Here is a 23,814-nt window from a genome sequence, read left to right as displayed (position 1 = left end):
TTGGTTCTTCAGTCATTTTAACCCTTACTCTGCTAAATTTCTACAATGAACTTGTCCCTCTTTCAATTTGGGCAGTAGATATCTACAATTAACTGTTAAAAGGTGTGGTTACAGAAAAGTTACTGACTGAATAGCGAACAGTGCATCCGTGCAGTCTGATCATGAACTACACTGGTCGCAATGGCAGAATCAATCTTGTCCAGTATCATAAGGATTAAAATGAATCATTTGCTTGTAGAATGATATGAATATAACAACTCTTGTGTTGTATTTGTCAAAGATTTGCATTGAAATTAATCAGAAATGTCAGGTTGTAAAATTTTTATTACTTCCCTTTACATAAATTTGGAAATACATGATTGTACATGTATTTTGTAGCTTTTCTCTTTGGTTTAGATTGTTGAAGTATCCAGATATCTGTCAAATGCAAGTGTTAAACCAGAAGTAATACTCTTATAGCTTTTTAATGCTTTCATAGTTTAACCTAACCCTGCTAAATTTCTATAATGAACTTGTCTATCTTTCAATTTGGACAGTACCATTAACAGTTAAGAGGGGCGCTTACCAAAAAGATACTGACTGAATGGCGAACAGTGCAGATCATGATCAGACTGCACGGATGTCGCACTGATCGCAAAGGCAGACTCAATCGTGTCCAGCATGACAAGGTTTAACATTGTTAGGGTGATAAAAAAATAGAACATACATTTATAAGATAAGTTTGGGTTTGGAAATGTGCGAGTCGGACAGATCGACAGACAGACGGCAAGGTATTGTCAGAGATGCGGATCACATAAGAAACGAACCGTTTTGATGTCGTCAGTGTTTTTAACAATTGAAAATGAATATTCTAGTCCCAATATTAAATAAAATGAAGTTTCTAGTCCCAACAGTAAAGTAAATAATAATCCGACCAAGACAGTTTTCAGAGAACCGGACTCAAATAAAAAGTAAGACTGTATTCAGTAATAATTTCGTATTTTTAGTACAATCAACACTTCACACTATTGCAACAATGAAAATAAAGTAAATTCATCATACATTGTATATATAATTATGCTATTACTATAAACCTTACTATACAGTAACAAAAGTGTTCAAAACAGAACATTGTACCCCATGTCAACAGACGCAGGCTTGCACTACAACCAGTTACTAGCACAAATAGCCGGAAGTTACGATTAGGTATGTAGTAACCAACTTATTCAGTACCAGTTGACGTGTCCCAAGTGGTTAGAGTTACTCCTAAATAAGCACAGCTCACACTCTCCTGTTAAAATAAGCTTTAGAGTGCTGTTCTCGGCTCTGTCCTTTCTCAATCCGTATTGCTCTAATATAGGTCCGTTTGACGGACTACTTTATTGCCCTGGATTTCCATCGCAATCGCAAACAAGTTTATACAACACCTTGTATCACCTGGCATCAATTCAGTGTTCGACCTAGTCCATCCGTTTGACGAACTACTTTTTTGTAGGTAGGTAAGTAATAAAAGCAGAATAACACTTCTGCGTAGACATTTAGAATCACGTGTCGACGGTTCCGCTACTCTTCCTACAAAATGTATCGGAACTCGGCGGGATTCATACAAACGATCAGATCCACTAGCATAGTATTCTTAATGTAAAGGGTGTGTAAAAAGTTCGCTCCTATTTGGGAAATATATTAGTTTAAAAAAAATCGATTTCGTGTTACATGAATGTAAATGATGATTTATTGCTGATATAGAAATTTGGTTGATTGTTGGGTAATTTTATGGAGTTAAAACAGGTTATCTTTTTATATACTACATTCAGAACCGGTCATTTTCTTGAAATTATAATACAACATGATCATTGATCATAAACCAGAACATTATTCAATCTGAATAACGTTAAAAAAGCCCAACTGATATCCTTTCAAATAAAACAGGAAATGTCTTAATACACAGCAATAAATCTGTGTTGTAAAGTTTGCATGTGGCCTACCTTTTATGAAATGAAGTGAAAAAAAATTTTTACAGCTTCGCATGAAGAAAGACACACTTTCGTACATTTTCGTGCATTAATCTCGTCTCATCTTGTGTAGAATTAAAACTTATATCAGACACATAGGGTGCCTTTTGCCAAATAGTATTTACCTTCCAGTTTTGTTTCCATTACATCTTAAATTGATTAATCATTATATAAGTGTTTGTTTACTGTGAAAGGAACAATCTTTGTACCATTGAATATAAATAACAATTGATTACAACTACAAAACTTCTAACACAATGTACATGTACTACCATAATGATAATCTTCAAACTAGTGTGGCTGCCAGATGATAATGCTGTAGATATTATCTTCCATATATAGCCCAGTCTTAAACACAAATAAAGCAACTTGCATCGCTCTTTAACAAACAAAAAAAAACCCTCAAAATATGAATGAATGTCCTCGGATATCCGTTTGTTCTCAACTACCTTTTCTGCACATGTAATCTCTCGGTTAATTTAAATGAAACAACGAATACTTTTCCCTCGGACTGAGAGGCAAAAAGATCGAAAAAAAAACAACAATATGTTGACGTATTTAACACATACGACTCCATGTTGTCTCTCTCACGTGTCGCACAGGGAGCAAACAAATGCATTGAAGTTTTTCCTTTCAACTATAAGCTCGAAACACAAGATATTTTCGTACAAGTAAATGTAAATGTTCAATTGAGTGTGTCTTCAACGCTATCCGAGCTTTCCCTTCGCATTATATGCACATCATATCGTGTACAAAGCGATGAGCGCCTTTCCGACGAAAAGGTCGAAACACAACATTAATGCATGTGTCCTCCAATAGCCTGCTTCAAGTTGTCTGTTCAACATATATTGCTAAAGTGCACAAAGGTTAGTGTTTTTGTAATTGTTTACAACTATCCACAAGCGCCGTGAAGGTCAAGACGCGGTTGACATTTTACTGTGCTTGGTCGCCATATTGGTTAGACTGTGCACGTGTCTAAGTAACGTGACTGCGCATGCTCAGTCTGAAAACGAGACATTATTGCTATCCTGGCTGTCGGATGTGTTACCCCAGTGGCATTCAACTGGAAATAGAATCAAATAATTTGGTAAACGTCAGGGAAAAGCTACTACAACGAAAAATAATCGAAATATTAAAATATTTGCATTGTCTTTCTCTGGCAACAATAAGAAAGGGCACATGCATTTCACAAGGCGATAAATATTCGGACATTCCTCATTCCCTTTCTATATAAAACATTCTTATTTTATAAGTGCACATTATCTCCATTTTAAACAGAAAATGGCTTCTACTATTTAGATAATGCAGGACAAAAGAAATAATTTTAAGTCCCGCAGTCATTTTGATTCTTCCTAGCAAGGAGATAAAGGTATTATCTAAAAGGAAAGTTTATTCCACAAAAAGGAAAAAAATAAAGTGATGTAATTGGAAACTTTTAAACTTTGAAAAAAAAAAAACGGTCGATTTTAATAACTAAAAAAACGGTCAATTTTGCTGGTCAGATATACAGATCACAATATTTTTGACGAAAATGACAAAGCAGTAGAAAGTAGAAAGTGCGTGCAGAAAATATTTACATTGTTTAGATCTCATTTGTCAGCGCATTCATAAGAAACACTTAATAAGACCTTAAACAGTTTATACCTTCTAGCTCCATTTTTTGTGATGACAACGATCCAGGACTCGAATGGCTCCCATTATGTTGTTGTTGCTGCTTCTTTTGACGCGCGCGTGAATTCTGGAACCAGACTTGAGTCACGCGCTTGCTGAGGCCAGTAATCTGGGCTATCCTTTCTAAATCTTGACCATCTGGATTCGAGTCTAGCTGAAAATTGGCTTGAAGTACTTGAATCTGTTCCTCGGTGAAAGTAGTCCGAACTCGCTTCGTCTTTGTCTTTTGTGAAGAATCGGAATCTGGAAATATTTTCAGAAAGGAAAGCCAATATGAGAACCGAAATATGATTAGAAAAAGTGAAAATATCAAGAAAAATTGGAAAAGAAAATGTTCGAAAGTAATATTAATATCAAAGGCCTGAATGGCCTGAGTCGGCTAATGATTGATGTACTGACAGTATAGTCTACCAGTTTCAGTTTGTTTTTAGTTTTTTTCTTAAAATTTCATAACACAGCTCGATATTTACCCAAAATATTACATCCGGATACGATTACACTTTTCTCCAGTTTGAACAATATATTTTACAAATTGTGATGATACGAAGACATTTAGCAGCAATTGGCAGTATCTGACATTGAAGTTTACGGTTAAATTACCTCTTATTTAAATCTTTTCATAAAAAAGTTGTTTCGTTTCGCCAAACATAGACGATCTACTTTCGATTTCAAAAACTACAAGAAAATACAATTTAATGTTTCGCCGATTTGTTTATTTCTCGAAAAATAAGAATTGAAATCATTTTTAATATCAGTAGTAACTAAACAAACCAGTAAGAGCTTCTTCTTCCGATAATTTATCCGTTTACTGACTGCAAAATTCAACCCACGCAAAGTTTATAGAAATCATACGATGCGTGTTTACGTTCAATGTGGGAGAATTAAGGCTGATCGGCTATGTTACCTAACGCATCCAGACGATTCAGATTTTGTTTTTTAAAAAGCATTGTGTGCGTTTCTGTAATTTTATATACGTTTTATACGCTTAGAAAATTATTAGACATGGCGTATTTGCATTATTTCTATACGTAATTACGCTAATACGCATTTATCTGGAGCCCTGCTGGAACTATTTTTTTGTCATTCGCTGATGTTACCAAGCTTTGTAAGCCTGCGCAGTTTTAAAATGCACAATTATTTCTTAATGAGTTACATTCGAGAATTGCACGAATTACAAGTCATAAATATGACAGATTTCATCGTATATTGGTCAAAGCAAAGGAATTGACAACAACTTAACTTCATTGATGCAGTGAACTGTTTGAAGTTTGAAGAAATCTAATGGAACTACATCCCTCACTGTGTATTTGTCATTAGAGAATCGTTGATAGCAAGGACCTCGTCAAAGGCTTTCAGCCTTTAGGCCGACTCGACTAGAGATCTAATACTGCTTGTGCCGGGGTTTACAGATATTTCAGAGAAATAAGAAATAGGAACATATCTACCAGAAAATGGTATCAATGTAATGATTTTATCAGTAAATATCATCTCAAAATGTATTAAATGACAGACGTGGGCGTATTAAATGCGAACCTGCAGTGTGACAATTTTAGAAAATGACAAAAAGAAATCTGGATTCTTTTTCAAGGAATCTAAAAAATGTGCACACGACATAATGTCAAACATAAAATAGCAGTCTGAATGGTCAAAACGCAACAAAAAAAAAACGAAAATGACTTTCACTAAAAAAAAACTAGACTACTCAGTATATAAGTATTAAATATGTTGATGGGTTTAACGTCACACCGACACCGAGTGGAGGAAAATCCCAGCTGCCCCACCGTGTATTATTTCATCACGGAGGGGCGCATGGTTAGAACCACCGACCTTCCGCATCGGTGTGCGGCAAGTCGGATTGAAGTCAGCGACACCACTTGGCCACGATGGCCCCTAATATAAGCGTATAGTATCATCATATAATATAGATATATAACTGATGTTCAATTTTAATTTAAATACCATTTCAAGTTTGTTCTGCATACTAATGTTGCTAGTTTTCCCGACATCGACTTAACTTGTTTTTTTTCTCGGAAATTTAAATGCAAATGAAGGTGTTTGAAGACCACCAACCACACTACGGACACATAGGGGATACAGCATCTTATCTTAAACAGAGATCGCCGTCCGTGTCTTTAATCCACGCCAGTAGTAAACAAGCGTCATAAGTGACACAACCACAAGCCAAATGTTGACAAATTACAACACTTTAATTTGCCTCTATAGCTAATTTATGTAATTATTATCTCTGAACTTGCTTTATGAAGTTCACTATCGGCCAATCAAAAGCCAATTTATCATTCACTGCGCCGCTATCAAGATGGCGGATAAAACAACAGAAACGCAGGGATCGTAGCGCGTAATACCAAGGGAGTTGAAGGGTTGTCTTTGCAATGAAACATGAAATAAATGCTGCATTTAGCAATTAATAGCCCAGATTTTGCGGTTCCATTTCATAAGATATGAAAATGTAACGAATTTAAAACAAAAACAGCAGATTCTTCCAGTTTTGATCTGGCTTTTATACCTGATGAGGGCAAAATATACTGCTTGGATGCTTTTAGATTATTATTACCTTTATGGTTGCCACCTTCTAGAACGTCCAAGTAATGTGGTTTACACAGCACTTTGTTACCATGGAGAGCAAACTCCTCCCCCGTAGACAACTGACGTTTGCACGAGTCACAGGCAAAGCATGCGAGATGGTACACGTGATCACGTGCTCGCCTCACCCAGTCTGTAGGTTGTATCGAACGGTAACATTTGGAACACTTTGCACCGAATTCCCTGAAGAAAAGAAAATAAGCACCTCTGATGTTTTTTTCTCCCTGATTAATTTAAACGTTAAAATTCAAACTCCTAAATTTCGAATAAAACTTTTTTTAAACATGACATACATTTAAGTTAGTCTAAAGAATTGCTACCTGTTCTAAATTTAGTTTCTATTTATAGTAAACTCTCATGATAGATTTAAGTAGATTTTGCTATCTCCCATTCTCGCAAACCTGTGATCTTCTATAGTTTTCAGGTTCGAACATTGTCTTAGGAATGCCTTTTCAAGGATTGGAACTACATTAACGTTTAGTAATTATCAAATGTTTGAATCTATACTAAAATTTTTTGCTTCTTAAATTTGGATAAACAAACTTTTTGCTCCCATATTATAGAAGAGTTTTATATTTTCACAAAAAATAATTCAATAATGATGTATTCATTCATCGCGTCTCCACGGACCCAAGTCCGGAGCGCTGCGAATGGAATCTGTACAAAAGCAGACGACAAATTGATTTCTCGTCTGATATTTGCTAACAAGGCTGCAATTCTATAGGTTGATTAGTCTCGTAAATTGGGGCTAATTTAGGGTCTAAACGGTGTGTGTAACTTGATTTCCATAACGTCGATGTAACCAAGTGTCATAGCCGATCAATGAGAACAATGTTCTCTACAAGAATACTAATCGAGCAAATCTCTCACTACTGAAGAGCGCCACTGATTTAATAAAAACAAACAAACAAAAATCGTTTAGAAGAAAAGAAAGTGACAATGAACATTCCTTTGACCATTTTGACGCTGTACCACTAAAGTTTTTGAGTCTCAACTTCGTTGCCTCAGCGCGAAACTAAGGTTACTGCATGTAAAACAAAAACAAATAAAATACTTTCGCGCTGAGGAGAATATATATTATATTGTGACTACAGCTGAATTTTCGATGGCTTGCACTCGTTTTATGACATGTCGGAAAGAAGTCTGAAGAAGCTGAATTATTTTCTAAAAATGACAGGTTTATTATCAAAATTAAAATTACAGAATGTAAAATTTAAGTTTTCGCTTGAAATCATAAAATAAGAAATATTTGACGAATATATTAATCTCATAAATGTTTTATTACCTCGTAAAAATGTGCAACAAATGCGATCTCCAAATGCATTTATTCCGATTTATTTGAAAATTACATTGACATGCTTTTAGAATTATAAGTGCATTGTGACATTTTGTCTGCTATGTTCTGTTTATAATATGTATGTAACATTACAAATGAATAAATGGAACAGTTTATTATGTAGGACCGATCAGGTAAATGATAGGATCCCATTAGAGAAAATATCATTTCCTTCATATCCAACACAATAAGTACTTGTATTACATAGTTTTTATTTCTGGTATTATACGACAATGAAATATATAATGCTAAAAAACGGAATAAATATATGTTCTGTTCTTATCCAAAGTGTTCGACGCATTGCAAGCACACCCACCCTCTCACCGGACGCCCATCAACTTTTACAACGTGTAAGATTTGTTTTTACCTACAGGCATATCACCTTCTAAAATCCTGGTACACTATATTAGTATAGAGGAAAGGTTTAGAAATTCATCTCTCAGATTTCTTACTTTAAAAAAATATACAAAACTCCAAAATCATTTAATCAGTCTTCTTAACCCAAATTTAACAAAATAAGTCAATTCTGATCCTTACCTGATTATTTTGTTGAACCTGTGACTATACTTATGTCAGTTTGTACATTTCTAATTGGAAATAGATATGTTTAAACTTCTACTAATGTAACTTACGGAGAATGCCGAAATAGCATTCGGAGATTACGTAATTGAACGGAAATCGCCGATATTCATTTCGGGTCATTGACCTTAATTACGACTATATCTTAATTACTAGTAATTAATCTTGTTATAGCGATAATGTCATATTTCCCAAAATGGCTTCAACTGCTTAAGAGGCAGGATTTTAATCGAAACTTAAATAACTTTGCTTAAATCTTTTAAAATTAATGTTCGATTCTCATTCTATTTTTTTTCACTTTTTTTTTTATTTTTCAGAAAGCTGTCTGCATGTCCATAAAGTTTCGAGCAACTCCATTGTATGGCGACATACCTAGCATAGTCCAATCGACAATAGATGTTATCTTCTCGGATAAAGCACGTGGTCTGTCGGTCAAGGGCGGTCTGACACACACAGCATCTGAGACAAGCCACATGCCAAGATTGGTCGTTGACTTTGAGAATAAATCTGTCGGTAATGTGTAATCCGCAGCCGAAACATATGTCGTCATCGGTCTGAAAATTTAAAAAGGACATACTAGTATTAGCAACGTGTAGTTATATACAAAAAAGAAATAAAACATTGAGAAAATGAGAAATTCATAGAATGAAAGAAAACAGAGAAGAAATATAGCGAAACAGTAAGAAAAAAGCGACCAATCACTTAAACTCAAATTTGCAGTTTTCGAATATCAAAGCTACTAAAACGTCGCAGTAGAATAAAGCATTTTTTTCAGCCGTTTTATAATATATTTGAAGGCTTGGAAGTGAAATAACGTCAGATAATATGTTTTGCAGTGCACTAGTGTAGTGTATTTAACATTTTGGCGTTGATCTCGTTTTAAGTATAGACGTTGGTCGGTTTTAATTAGTCTGTATTAGGTATAGAAAGGAGAAATTTCAATATTTCAACAGCACGTGATAAAAAGAATATTACACATGTGTCTCAAGTTTCATCTTGACTTTATTAAACTCGTTTAAACATTTATATTATACCTCATGCCATGTATGCCCAATATATTACTAAGCGAATGTCGATTCAAACAGTATGGAGTATATCTTCAAAATTCAAAAAGACAGAAATCGAAAAAATAAATATCATGACTTTTATTTTAGTAATATTACTAAAATCATCGCAATGAAATGCGCTGTAACTCAAATTCTATGTTAGAAATTATGAAGTCTATAACTTCCTTTAGAAAGAAATTTACAAGCAACAAAAAATCGTGTTATTCACTTATTCTTACTTTTGTCACTGTTGTATTTCAACAGATGCTGGAAATAAATATTTTAGTTAATGCATTTGACTTGCTAATCTACGTATTTGTTTAATCAGCGTCTTTTCTGTGTTTCTCGGGATTGTGTTACTTGTTAAAGGTGTCAACGGCTAGTTTTCAAATACTTTTGAAGTTGAACTTGTTATGTAAACTTGATTTCTCGCCCAATATTTCCTCTCGCGAGAACACAGAATAAAATACCAGAACAATCAAGGGATATAATAAAATTGACAAAAAATCTGGAACAAGTCCGTTCTCCGCCACTCAATACGGCGTTCCCAAGTTCATTACCGAGTGCCCCCTACTGGGCGGTTCTCATAGCGCCATCTGGTGAAGAACTACAAAGAACGGTAACTTGGCGTGGTAGTTGTCACTATCGGCACGTGCCAGTGTTCAAGCATCGATTTATCGATCATGAAAATGCCAAGGGACTTAGGGAATACATAGACGCTTTGATTGATCAATTTGATAACAAATGTGGGCGGGGAAACGGTTTCCAAAAGTGGGGAATCATTGCCGAAAAATCTTCCCATTATTAATTAGGAAATGATTTGTAAAGGTCTTATTATATTATACGAAATACTGCTAATTAATTATGCTAAAATATCAATTTGATAATGATATGAAAATAGTCAATGTTCCGGTAATTAACTTTTTTTTTTTACTTTTATAATGCATCCATTAAAACAATGAAAAAGACTTAGTAAAAATATTAAAATTTCTTTTCATGATTTCTAAAAGTTCTACAATCTGGAATGAAACATCCATAAGACGTTTCATGACTGACATATCGGAGGAATAAACTAATTGTTCAATCTATCTGTCAAGTTCTATCTGCATCTTTTTATATTCTTTTTATTTTGTATTTTAAGCTTTTTGTATTTTCTTGTCGTGTGTACCTGTACTTATATCCATAAAAAAACCTTATTAAAATGACATTTGGTGATGATAATGGTGGTAAAGAAAAACTAGAACAAGAAGACGAATACGAAGTTGATTATGATGTTGTTGTTGATGATGATGATGATGATGATGATAATAATAATAATAATAATAATAAATACGTTGAATATTACTTTTGTTTTAATGAAGTTTTAAATGTATACTTTGTTAAAAATATAATATTCATATACAGAAGTAAAATGATATTTAAAAGAAGGGATTTTTGACTTTCGTGGAAATTGCGAGTTTTTTCTTCTTCTTTTCACGTAAGACCCTATAATTACAGACAATTGATACATGACATTAAACCTTGCGAAGATCAAAGCGGAATGTTTGTATTACTTAAGTATTGGAGAACAAAATGTTTACGTCTTAATGTTGTATTTATCAGTAATTTAAGTATAATCTTACAATCTCTCTTTCTCCTGTTTTCTTATGCATTCCTTCTTAAGACACATTTCGTGCATTAACGCATTTCAGTGTAGTGACAATCTTGATGTTTTAACGTCGTTTTAAAGGCCGGACATATTTTCAGACCGTTATCATACCGTTCTAAGACATTTCTCTCAAAAAGATAAAAGCGCCTTCGAGTCCAATAGTGTCGCAGTAATGTATTTCCGGGCTTATAGAGTTTATGTGTTCTCACAGTTTTACCTTTAATGGATTATGGAAGAGAAAAAAAACGTTTCAAAGAAAACGTTGTCTCGTGAAATCTCCGCGTGTCGTCACGTGACCGGAAACCGAGACAAAATCTGCGCCGTCGTAAGGCATAAAGGCTCACGCGCTCCAAAAGACGCGATACTAAGAGACATTTCCGGTCTGTCTCTAAATATGCTCATAGGATTCCGTGCAAGACGTGGCAACTTCCGGTTTTGAAATAAAAATCTGGTAAAATCACATTTTCATAACATCGAAATGACAGAATCAGCGACTTGTTTCACTTCAGATTTGTCAGTTTGTCCAAGAAATCTATATGAAAAACCAGACGCCAAATATGTACGTTGATCATTTGAAATTTGTATTGGTTTCAAGCATCCTTCATTTGCATGTTCATAGAATTCGGATAAATCTAATTTTCGGAGATTGCATTGTTGAATACTGAACACGGCGTGAAGAAGATGGAGAATCACGAAAGGAAAAAGAAAAACAGACCGCGTATTTGATGACATGAAATTAGTTCCTGTGACAAGTATCTCTTCAAAATAAACGGTGGCACTTAAACAGTCTTAGCTTTGTTTTCACAAACCATTTGTGCATTTGAAACGATGACCAACTTCGATGAAGTAACTTTTGTTAGGATTATTTACATGTACAAGGAAAACCAAAAAATCAAAAAACAAAACAGCGATGATATGTTTCATAGACCCTTGCTTAATATCTTTTGTGTAGCATTACTTCGCCTAAATTAGAAAGCAGTGTTCCTACTTTTACTACTTCCGAAACAAGTTCATGCATAAGCAAAATCTTATTGATAAGCCATTTTATAATTATACGTAAAAAAGCTGGATTTTTATTTTAAAAGAAACGGAATTTCAGAGAGTGGTAACCAGTCTAGCAAGGATTCAAGCAGAGCGTCGCCGACTGTCGATAAAAAAATGAAATACTGTAAATGAGCCGCGCCATTGGAAAACCAACATAGTGGCTTTGCGATCAGCATGGATCCAGACCAGCCTGCGCATCCGCGCAGTCTGGTCAGGATCCATGCTGTTCGCTTTCAAAGCCTATTGCAATTAGAGAAACCGTTAGCGAACAGCATGGATCCTGACTAGACTGCGCGGATGCGCAGGCTGGTCTGGATCCATGCTGATCGCAAAGCCACTATGTTGATTTTCTCATGGCGCGGCTCAAATATCAATTTGATACGTAGAAAATCAGGAAGAGAGTTAGTCAAATTATTTTACGTCCAAATCTGAAAAAAAATATATGCGCGTATAAACAGGAATACGTTTTGGTTTAATCTATTACTGATAGCTAATCATATTAAAATGTGTCATTATCGTATTATTTTTGTCCTAGTCAATTTATTGTTAAATGTTTTCTTTAAGTTCTATTTTATAATTGAAGACATAGATCTAGTTTTTTATCAAAATTTCAAAATCTAATACATACAATTTTGTAGGGCTTACTTAAAAAACTATAATTACCCTGTTTGAAATTCTGATATAAAAAGAACTAAAATATTTGAATAACTGGAAAAGTGCAAATTTTATCATCACGTGGGTGTAACACAATACTTAAAAGGCAGCTGAAAAACCCAACAGCACGATTTTATGATATTAGAAAATGTGGAGGTCTCAGGTAAACTTTGAGGATCAAAAAACGCCATCAAGATGTGTACAAGTCCTCATAAAAGCCCTGCAACTTTTAAGATTAATTGTTAAAGAAAGTGCAAAATGTCTTCGGAAGTAATAATATATCCTGAACGATTAAAACAAAGAAAACCGCTTAAACTGTTCGTATTTAATACGTTTAAACCACTTGTAAAGACTCGTAAAGCACTTTTATTGTTTAAGTATGTGACTCGAAAGAATTGTAGAGATTTCTCCAAAACCACCGCTTTATCCCTTCCATGCACGAAATCGTCGTGTAAAAGGAAATGGGACCTTTCAAGAAGAAAATCGTCGGAAAATATTATTATAAAACGCACTTAAGTTTAATGATAGATGTAAGATTAAGCGACGTTGCTCGTGTCTCGGGGACGTTTTATGGGCTTTTCACATAAACGCGGCAAAATACAAAGGCTTGTCGACATGCGAGCGTCCAGGAGTCTCACGAAATGATGTTATTTATATGGAAGTAGCAGATTGTTTAGTAATACAATATGCCCGTTAGCGGTAGTTTTATGATTTCAAATTAATTTAAATTTGATGTAGAACGTATTGGCGATATATGTTTATTTCATCCAGTGTGAAGGCCGGGAGGGAGAAAGGAGAGGTAGAACGGGTATTTGCAGAACGGGTCACGTGACTGTTTTCAACTGAACCTTGCTAGGTATTTAGAATGCACCCGCTGGTCCAGTGATAAGAAGCTGAAATGCGAAACCAGAGATTGCGAGTTCGACATCCCGCTCCTCCAAATGAATTTTTAGCGGGTATATTCACATGCGACTTTAAATAGAGATCGCGCGTGCTTCTGTATTTAGAGCATTTCCTGACTCTAACACTGTCCTCGAAAGCCAAAGTTCGTCTGGAGGAGTCGGCTCATATGAACAACCGGTGGCGGCCATGAAAAAATAAGATACAAGCAAACTGATAAAACATTCGTGTAGGTATGGTATACAAAAGGCTTCATTCAATAAGTGAAAAAAAGCCAGAAGAGAAAGATCCGTGACAATAAGAATTAAAATAAAATGAATGCAAAATGAAACTGGACTTCTTTAATTTACATCGCAATTCATTTTGCTCATTTCCTCGAAGCTTCTAAGTTAGACATAATTATGTTGTTATTTTTTTTATGTCTGTCAGGTTAATATTTATCAGTGTACTAAACGTTTGCCATCTTCAGACTTGCTGATTTTTTTTCTTCTTGTCGTAGAAGTATGTTGAAGATCGCGCAACTGACAAACTAGAGCTGTTTCGATTTCGATACATCATAAAAAAATAATGCGGTGTGCACGTGACTGTTTCTCAATCAGAAGTTGTCCACATAAGGTTGAGAGTGTGCCCAAAAGAACCTCAGGCCTCAGCCAACTCAAAGCGGACTGCTGATTTAAGTAATTGATTTTTAAAATTGGCAGATTTTAATATCTGCAAATAGTCTACTACTTCAACTGCTATGTAGCAAAATTACTGTTTCCTTTAATCTGAACAGCCGATTTAAACTGCCCAAACTACTCGACTGTAAAGAATAAAAAAAAATTATTAGTTAGAATTAATTAATTAAGAGATAGTTAACTAGTAAAGTTTTTAAGACGTGGTTCTGTAATTTACTTTCACATTTTAGTAATATATCATCGCGACTGTGTTAAGATGTGTATGTATGTGGTAATGTACTTTGCAAGCCGGTAATATCTGTTCTGTTCTGTTCAGTTCTGTTCTAGCTGGTTTCATTTTCATCAAAGTCTATAGGCTAAAATTTAGACTTAGGCTTAGGAAAATGAAATACATGTAATCAATTTGCAATTACTTTGTTTATAATAAAGCTGTAGGCCAACTGCTGAAATTTCACTGTGCTATCAGTAGCAGTTACTGAATTTTTCAGGCCTAATGATATCAAACACATATGTTGATTCAAATATGACATAGAAAAAAAAACAATTTATAGCATTTTCATGTGTAAATTTATAATTTAGACTTAAAAAGTTAGTGGATACGGTCCCTGAATCCATAAACGGTCACAACAATTTAAGCGAAAATAATAGAATTGTCAATGTAGACAGATACCAACCCGATTTCTTGCCCCGGCTCGGTTATCTCAGTGGGAAGAGCACAAAACTTTGAAACGAGGGGCCAATAATTCGATCCCCAGGCACCGCGTATATATTCTTATTCACGATATAACAGCAGAAGACTTCAAAGCCGTGATGGTGGAAAGTTGTTGGTGGGAAGTTGTTGGTTGGATGGGAAGTTGTTGGTGGGAAGTTGTTGGTTGGATGGGAAGTTGTTGGTGGGAAGTTGTTGGTGGGAAGTTGTTGGTGGGAAGTTGTTGGTTGGATGGGAAGTTGTTGATGGGAAGTTGTTGGTTGATGGATTGTTGGTGGAAAGTTTGGGGGAAGTATTGTGGGAAGTTGTTGGTTGATGGGAAGTTGTTGATGGGAAGTTGTTGGTTGGATGGGAAGTTGTTGGTTGGATGGGAAGTTGTTGGTTAGATGGGAAGTTGTTTATGGGAAGTTGTTGGTTGGTTTGTTTGAAAATTAAAAGGGGGTTATCTTGTCGATAGCCAGAATTCTGCACATTTCCACACCTCCCCAAAGCCTACGCTCACCCTACTCCCTCTCCAATCACACACTTCATTTAAAAGATTAGGAGGTCAGAGTTTGTAATGTAGCATTTTTATAAGCGCGAGCTGCTAAATTTGGGTTATATAGCAAGAATATGCAGTATAACATGATTAAAAATGTAATATTTTTCAATGTTGTTCACGAACTTGTACAGTCAGAACCATAAATGCAGGTAATCAGAAATAATGGATATAAAAATAGAAAATAATTCGTGCTCTAAGAAGTATTTCAAACACAATATCTGAGATATCAATTATGTTATCGAAAGTATGAAATAACGAAAAAATTACATAGTTTAGCTTAAAACAAGGATATAGTAGTCAAATTTAAAACAATGCCATTATAAGGCTTCAATTTTTGTATGTTTTATCATAAAACATTTGGCAAATATTTGGCACGAATTGCCAAATTGCAAAAAAAAGTCGTATAATCAAAAAGTGATATTCGGATTCTACTTCATTACACTATCCACAAAGTCGATTGCAAGATTATATGTAGTTCTTTTAAATCTTTTCTCATATAACAATACACAGCAGTCACAGTTTCAAATTTAAAATCCGTATTTAAATGTGTTAAAAACTGCGAAAAACATGCAATACGCAAAACCCGTTCTGGACGCCATGTCTAGAGTGTCACGATAATCCAAGAAAAGATTATCCATATAAAATAAAGATAATCCTTGGAAGATAGATAATCCGTCTCGATTAGAAGAATAATCTGCCCGAAGATCACGGGTGAATAACGGTGTCATATGCTGACACATAACTGATATGTAATTTACGTTACTGTGTTACGTTACTATCTTCATGTGTTACCGTTATGGGGGAATTTTTGTTTCGATTTTTAGGCTTTTTTATTCTTTTTAAAGAAAATGAAATGGCAGATTTTCTTCGTATCTTATCAAGCATTTTTTCTTGAAGAGAAAACAAAGTTTTGGCACTTCAGGAAAGGGACGACCCGATTGTAATGAATGTGTAGTCAAATATCCGATGTTATTCGCATTGTGTTTAGAAGTGGCTTAAAAAATTCTAAGTTTATTAACATGTTTCAGATATTTTCATGACTAAAAACAGCGGCGGTTGTCCAGTTAATGGCGAATGAAAACAAGTTGTCCATTTGTATGTCGTTACATGTGAAATGTACGGCGTACAGTAAAACGAAAACGGCGTCCATACATGTATCACTGATTTTTGAAGAAATTATCTATTATAAAAGATCACTCGTCATTAGCGTTATAAATTACTGCGTAAAATATTGTTTTTTGAATTCAAGATTATTTCAGTGCATGTGAAAAACCCCAAAGGTTAAACTAAACACATCAAATGCCAGTCTTTCACTAAACTATTTTTATCTTTAGAGATTTTACTTCAAGTATAGAAATCAAATACATGTACATTTAGAATTACTACATACACGAATAAATTGTGTATGTTGGGCTACATTCGTAATTGAACGTAATGCAGTAACAGTCGTTTGTTAAAAAAAAATCCAGTTTTAGTGGTAGTATACACATTTATTCTGTGTTTAGTTATACAAGAAACACCGGTCAGACTTCCCGGTGGTGTTGCTTTAAGAAGTTAATTAATATTATTTTTCTTCAATTTTTAAAATACTATTATATTGTTGACGCTGTTGCTATAACATTTGTTGTTGATGATTATGATGATGATTATGATGATGCTGCTGCTGCTGCTGATGATGATGATATGGTCTTTTTGTCTTGTGATTGTAGTCCGTTAAAACCCTTCTTCGGGATCGAACCCTCTCCTAGTCTGAATTTCAACAGTAACTATATCATGAGTGGCGAAAATGCTGGACACGATTGATTCTGCCTCTGCAACTGGTGTAGATTATGATCAGACTGCACATTCGTGCAGTCTGATCAAGATCTGCACTGTTTGCCATCTAGTCCATATCTTCTTGGTAAGCATCCATTTTAACAGTTAATGGTACAGTCCAAACTGAAGGATGGACAAGTTCATTATAGAAAAGCATGCAGGATAAGGGTTAATGGTAAAAAAGAGGCGGAATATTTCACTAGCAATAAGAGATTTATGTATCCGTGGATATCTGCACTTGCCTTTTTTAATTCCAAATATTTTTATCTATATCAAATAGATTTATTTTTCTGCGTGTTTGATTAAAATTAGAACTTGCATTTAGATTTAAATTTTACAGACTGTAATAGTCTGTAAATATTACCAAAACGGCCTTAAGAGAAAAATTTAATTTTTATTTTTTTATTTATTTTTTTCAGTTTCTTGACTATGGTGATTGTACTTATAACTATTGTATATTTGTTCTCTCTTCTCTCTCTGTGTGTATGTATGTTAATATAAATATCTTATAATAATTTGCATATTGTAAAAGATATTGAATACAATTCTTGTTTATTTTAGAGTGTCATGAATGTGTATACATCATATTTTACAAAAATCTTACTCATGTATCAGTTTGTTTAACTTCACATCCAAATAACCTTTACCTTTTTTTTTTAAAAGAAAACAACAACAACAGAAAAAAACCAGTGACAACAGACAACATACTCACTGTGTGTCTGTGGAAATGGGTGAAAACGAAAAATTTATTGTCATCAAACGTTTGAGAACTTTATATTTTTCAAAGTTCAATGTAATATATTATAACCATTCTGCTTGCTCATTACTTTGAGTGTATATTGTGTTTGGATATAGAAATACTGATATTTAGTCGTAGATATTTTCTGTAGATTTTTTTTTTCAGTTTTTTTTTTCGGAAATGACACATTTATTAAGTATGCTGATTGTCATGTTATAGTCCACATGACCAAAGATAATGTATATTGCCGGTTAACAAACAGAAAGCAATTAATAGTTTCGATATACGTTTAATATGACGGCATATCACTCACATATTCTCACTAAGGGACACATGCAGTAGAAGAAGAAGAAGTAGGAAAGAAGAAATGAAAAAAAAAGAAAACGAAGAAAAAAAAAAGAGAACGCACTTTCTATTATCATTATAATTGTTACCATTCAATAACTTTGAAAGTTAATGTTACATATTCCTTAGTCATCAACTGATGTTTCTTTGTAACACATTTTTTCCTATTTTTTGTTTAAACGGCACCCTTGCATTTTTATCTACATTCCTCTCTAACTGCAATTAAACTACTTTATAATAATAGGCTGTCTTTAACATATTAATTTATTCTTTAAATTTGTCGTACATCTGCTTATAAATTGAAGGCACGCTTACAGATTTATGTAAAATTTAGCAGAAAAAAAATGTTCAGTAAGTTCTTGAAAATAATGTTAAAACGTGAAAATGATTCAATTAGTTTTTTCGTAGTTTTTTTAATATTTTTATTATTATTATTATTATTTATTTTTTTTTTTTTTTATTTTTTTTGCAAAACCACCTGTTCAGTTTGAACTACTACTAAAACATGTAGCACAGCCCCATACAGAGTCACTCACGCAGTAGAAATTGCAACGTAAAATAGAAGATATTAGGTCAGCTGAAATAACTGATTTATGATACTTGACGCTTTCTGTTTTGCTATTTGAAAGTCTGATTCACTCAAGAGATATACTAAAATGGTAGTTTCAATCACAATTAATTATCAAGTGACAGTCAGATGCTGAGTTTTCGGTAATCGCACATGAGTGTGAGAATAAATCTATGGACTTACCTTTAACAAACCGAAGGGGAGACCTCTGGATGGGGATGCCGGCGGGTATAAATCCATGTGCGAGGACGACTCGGACGTGTAACCGTCTTCATGGCAATCCATATCCAATTGCATTTCCTCTTGCACGCTTGGCACGTGCCGTCCGTGCTTCGATGAATCTCAGTAAGTATTGTCACAGTGTCGCGATTTCGTTTAGTTACATAAATTCGACAGATGAAGTATGTCAACTGAGTATATCATATTTTTTTCTTTCTAAATTTCGTTTTTATCAATGCACAAGATATTTAAACAGACATTGTCATAAATAATGTTTATTGAGCATATTGCTCAATTTTTAATAAATCCATAAAATAGTATGTTTTAATCAACACTTGTAGATCTACTTATCTGAATAAAAGTACAGTCAATTAATCAAACTATTTTTATTCTTTTGATATCACACGTGCTTATGAAAGCTCCTTTTAATTGTTACGACGTGTTGATGAACTTTAACTCTAACTTTCGCTTTTTCTGATTATCTATTTTCTAGAAAATATTCCCAGTAAGACGACAACTTAATTTTAATGAGATATTTGCATATGCTAGTTAGGACAAGCGCTGATTGGCTAACAATACGTCAATATTCCGCCCACTGATTGGTTTATCACGGCACGCGCTGACAATCTATTCAGGAATAATAGACGCTCATAGAAAGCACCTTATCGACCAAGATCATGGAATCAAAGATCATGAAAGACTAGATTTTTATTGTTGTTGATTTTATCACTTTTCTTGCAATGTTGTAGCTATCAATACGAACAAATTTCTTGACACGACTAACATTTGGATATCACACTTTGGCCACATTATCATTCAATTAAATCTTATCAAAACTAAAATCTTCATGGAAACGCAGCTGGTGTAACGGTTATTATTCGATAATTTAAAAACTTCAAAGAAAATTAAAATATTTGATAACGGTAAATTTGTTTTTGTTAGGTAATATTCGTAATTGAGATGTCCGGTCGTTATTTCGTGCGGTCACTTTTAAGGCAAAGAAAATTTCATTACAATTATTCCTTGCTGCGAAAATTACAAGCAATAAACATGCAAATCAATTGAAATTCTGATATACTATTCTTCTTTATTATCATTAAATCAGTTGGGATAATTTTCACCTTTTTACATTTGAAAATTTACGTTCACATTTTTCTTTTCTTAGTATACATTGTACATCTTTTATGCAGACATATTTTTGGTCAAAAGATACTATTCTTCTAAGTGTGAACCGTTTCAAATTGGTGTCCGGACTACAACATTATCAAAAGTGTTGCCGCAAGTTCGCACTATTTGGGTCTATGAACTTCTATGATGATTGCGAGAAAATAAAGTTAGAGCGGTCCACTTGTAATGTTTGTAAATTGTTATTGAACGCTATTATTTGATATTCACGACCAGTTAACTTCCCGCGGAGACTCCTGCTGGGGACACAACTGTTCATATCACCAAGTTTTTTTTTCTGTTCTGACTCTCTTTGACATTAATATTATTATTTCCAACGTGTTAACTCCCCCAGCCCCGCCCACTAACGGACCTATGTTTTAACCGAATATTTGAGAATGTTCACTATATTTTGTGTCGATTCGCCGTAAAATCTGGCTCACTCACTCATATATATGTATCAGCAAAAGATAAATACTTGCCTCCCTGTAAAATCCTCCTATTAAAGAGAAAACGCATTTGAGGCCGAGTGGTTGAGGCCGGTCGGTAGAACTTGTTTGGAACAGAGCAGCACTTGACAATTTTTTCCTTTTCATCTATAATTAATCATTTTTTCCTTTATGTTTCTTTTTATCTATCTTTCACTTGAAGATACATTCCGTCATCGGTTTAACTTAGGTAATGCTGACGAAGTGGGGAGGACTGTTTATAATGTTGGAATAACTTTAATTTCAACCCATTTGCTGTTCTTCTCATTTCAATACATGATTATTTATTTTGTATGTAGAAATGAAAATTATATGCAATAAAATACGATTAAACTAAAACTTGCCTATATATAATATGCAGTGGTATCATTGACATTCCACCTACCTGAAAATTTCAAAGTAAAATACAGATTTTTTTTATTGCAACTGCAACAGTAACTTCTGATGCTGCGCAAGACTGTTCCATATAAGGCCGATAATACCCTCTTGCACTGGCACCATGCTTCTGGAAAAGCAAGACCCTTAAAACTTAACGGAGAAAAAAAGAGAGAGAAAATATCAATCAAATGGCAGAAAATTGCTACCGTACTTCAAGACAGATTGTCCAATTCATTTTTATAACTCAAACTTCGGAGATGATTTGCTAGCTAAATACAGTCCTCGCTGAAAATTGTAGTTAATCTAACCACTTACTGCAGATCTTTTCCCGGCTAAAACTCTATTATTAAACAAATCGTTTTCCTGCGACAATGAAATCATTGACTGCACGATTGTAGTGGTGCGGCGACATGTGTAATCGTCTGCAACTGGTTCCGCCGGAAATAAGTACTTTCGAGGAGAAACTATATTTCCGGAAATTTAAATGTAATTTTGAATTCTTTTGATTGCGGAACAAAAAGTCATTTCCCGACAAAATGGTGTAAGCTCTTATGAAATCGTAAAGAGAGCTCGTCAAAAAGCGTCAACGCTCCTACTAATGTATGAATGTGACTCAATGCAGACTTGGAGCGCCGGTACAAATTACAGACTCCGGTACATACCGGATTAACTAAATTTGAACGAAAAAAATACCTTAAATGTATATATTTTGTAACCATGGTGATACTAACCCTTACCTTTAGTCAGTATTTTATGCATATTGTACACTAAATGCGTGCGGACATGCAAAAATATGCATATTTTTGCCGTGCGCTACAATTGATAATCACTTTCGGGCATGCGCAGAAGACCGCTCCAACTCTGCAATGAGTTACATCGCTAATGTACCGAACAGGTTGAAAATATCAACTTTATTTAGTTTTGAAATAAGATTTTGACTTTGATTTTTTTTTTCAGAAAAGAAACAATCACTGGGTAGTTTTAACATATATGGCCAGCTTTGGTGTTAGGTTAAAAATATTTTACGCATTTTTGACGCCATCATTGTAAGTTGCGACGTAATTGTTGCTACCATCATTTGCACCGGAAACGAGTTTTTCTTAAGAGAAGTGTTTCATTTCCAAAATTAGATTCTAAACTTAAATGCCTTTGGCCGCAAATAAAACAGGAGAACTTGCAATTGATGAAAACTCCAGAGGGAACATATAATGGGCGCAAATAATGATGACGTCACAAAAACGTTGACGTCAATAACGTTATTGTAACCAATATCCAGTGGCAACGACGTGTGACTTCGCTGAAAGAAAGCAGAAAACATTCATTCTTTTTGTGGACATCTTTAAATATACTTTTAAGATCAGCAACTGAATTATTGAATAAGAAAATGTAGTAAAAACTAAAATGCTACTAAACAAAGGTTTGGAAAAATGGACAAACTTGAAAGAACTGATAAATCGCGGTATTACTGTATCTAATGCAGGAAACGAGAACACTGTCGAGTTTGTAAATATTGTTAAAGATGTACACAAAGCTGTTTACCTATACGGCGACGAGATCTTGGACAGTTTACCCCAATCTTCGAAAAAACAAACGCTTGGACTGTTCGGGCTAAATAAGGAACGATTTGGCAAAGTCGACACTGAAGAAGAAGCCAGTAAAGCAAAAGAAGAGTTTCTGCAACTTGAGAACAAAATTTACCGGAATCAGACGGTAAAGTTCATTTACGACGAAAAGGCAAAAACAAGGTATGTACACATTTTTCACCCGTATACAACAGAACATTTGAGCATCCAATTTTTTTTATTTTTTCTTTATCAAATGTGTTTTAAACCAAAATTAAAATGATATAAACAGGAAGACATGTTTTTTACCTGTACGATGAAACAGCCTTTCGCTCGAGAACATCAGATTCTTACATATTTTACGCATGACTAGGCCACTCGTGAAAATACTGCATCTGGCTATGTTTGTAGTTAACCGTGACTTACCCTGCTGAATTTCTATAATGAACCAAAGAAGTATTTTTATAACTCTTTGAATGAACGTGTCCATCTTTCAGTTTGGACAGTACCATTGACTGTTAAAATGGGTGCATACCATAGAGATAGTAACTGAATGGCGAACAGTGCAGTCTGATCTTGATATGCACTGGTCGCAAAGGCAGAATCAATCGTGTCCAGCATGGTAAGGGTCAAAGAAAGTTTTCTAGGAATGAAAGTTTGAAGACTGACATGAAATAAACGATTGCTAAGGCTTTTTTATAGACTAGCCACTAGGCTGATAATAACTGTATTTCTATATTTTTCCCTTTTTTGACGAATTCAGTTTCATAGAAACAAAAGCCAGTCTATTTTAGAGATTTTCACAAAGGAATGATGTTGAAATTATCATATGATATTGGACATAGGATATAGACTGGCTCAGTTCACTACATTCAATCATAAAAAATGTAAATTTAAAAAAAAGATATATCATAGTCTAGGAGCTAGTCTACCTTTTTTACTATCATTATTTCCGTCTGTCTATCTATCTATAGACACTTTCGTGCGCGTCAAGCCACACAGATTGTTAGTACAAAATAAAAGACAATCGGGCCAAAATAAAAGGGAAAGGAAATTTTGTGATTTAAAAGATAAAAATAAGGGCGAAGAGCAAGATTATGGTGAAGTGTGTTCAATGATGCAAACAGTGACAAATATAA

The 23,814-nt window shown here is 34.2% G+C and overlaps 2 protein-coding genes across 4 annotated transcripts in view; one reads left to right on the top strand and one right to left on the bottom strand.

Annotated features, from left to right (window-relative positions):
* Positions 1 to 1,990: 1,990 nt before the first annotated feature.
* On the bottom strand, positions 1,991 to 19,701 carry LOC123562329 (LIM/homeobox protein Awh-like). The gene is made up of 5 exons (XM_045354973.2): positions 19,048 to 19,701; positions 8,551 to 8,732; positions 6,235 to 6,446; positions 3,636 to 3,905; positions 1,991 to 3,054 (listed from the first exon to the last, which is right to left on the bottom strand). Exons 1-5 carry the CDS (start codon positions 19,159 to 19,161, stop codon positions 2,990 to 2,992), a joined length of 843 nt encoding a protein of 280 aa, XP_045210908.2. The 5' UTR covers positions 19,162 to 19,701; the 3' UTR covers positions 1,991 to 2,989.
* Positions 19,702 to 22,376: 2,675 nt separating this feature from the next.
* Positions 22,377 to 23,814, top strand: part of LOC123556093 (uncharacterized) — a 46,670-nt gene continuing 45,232 nt past the window's right edge. For 2 of the 3 annotated variants that reach the window (XM_045346701.2, XM_045346694.2), the window contains exon 1: positions 22,386 to 22,858. In XM_045346701.2, coding sequence (XP_045202636.1) covers positions 22,515 to 22,858 — 344 coding nt within the window. In that variant the 5' untranslated portion in view covers positions 22,386 to 22,514. Of the gene's footprint in view, positions 22,859 to 23,814 lie in introns of all 3 variants that reach the window. The other variant, XM_045346713.2, reaches the window with a different exon arrangement.

The sequence above is a fragment of the Mercenaria mercenaria genome, chromosome 15, assembly GCF_021730395.1.
Source record: "Mercenaria mercenaria strain notata chromosome 15, MADL_Memer_1, whole genome shotgun sequence".
Taxonomy (NCBI): Eukaryota; Metazoa; Mollusca; class Bivalvia; order Venerida; family Veneridae; genus Mercenaria; species Mercenaria mercenaria.
This window is presented reverse-complemented; position numbering and strand designations above follow the sequence as displayed.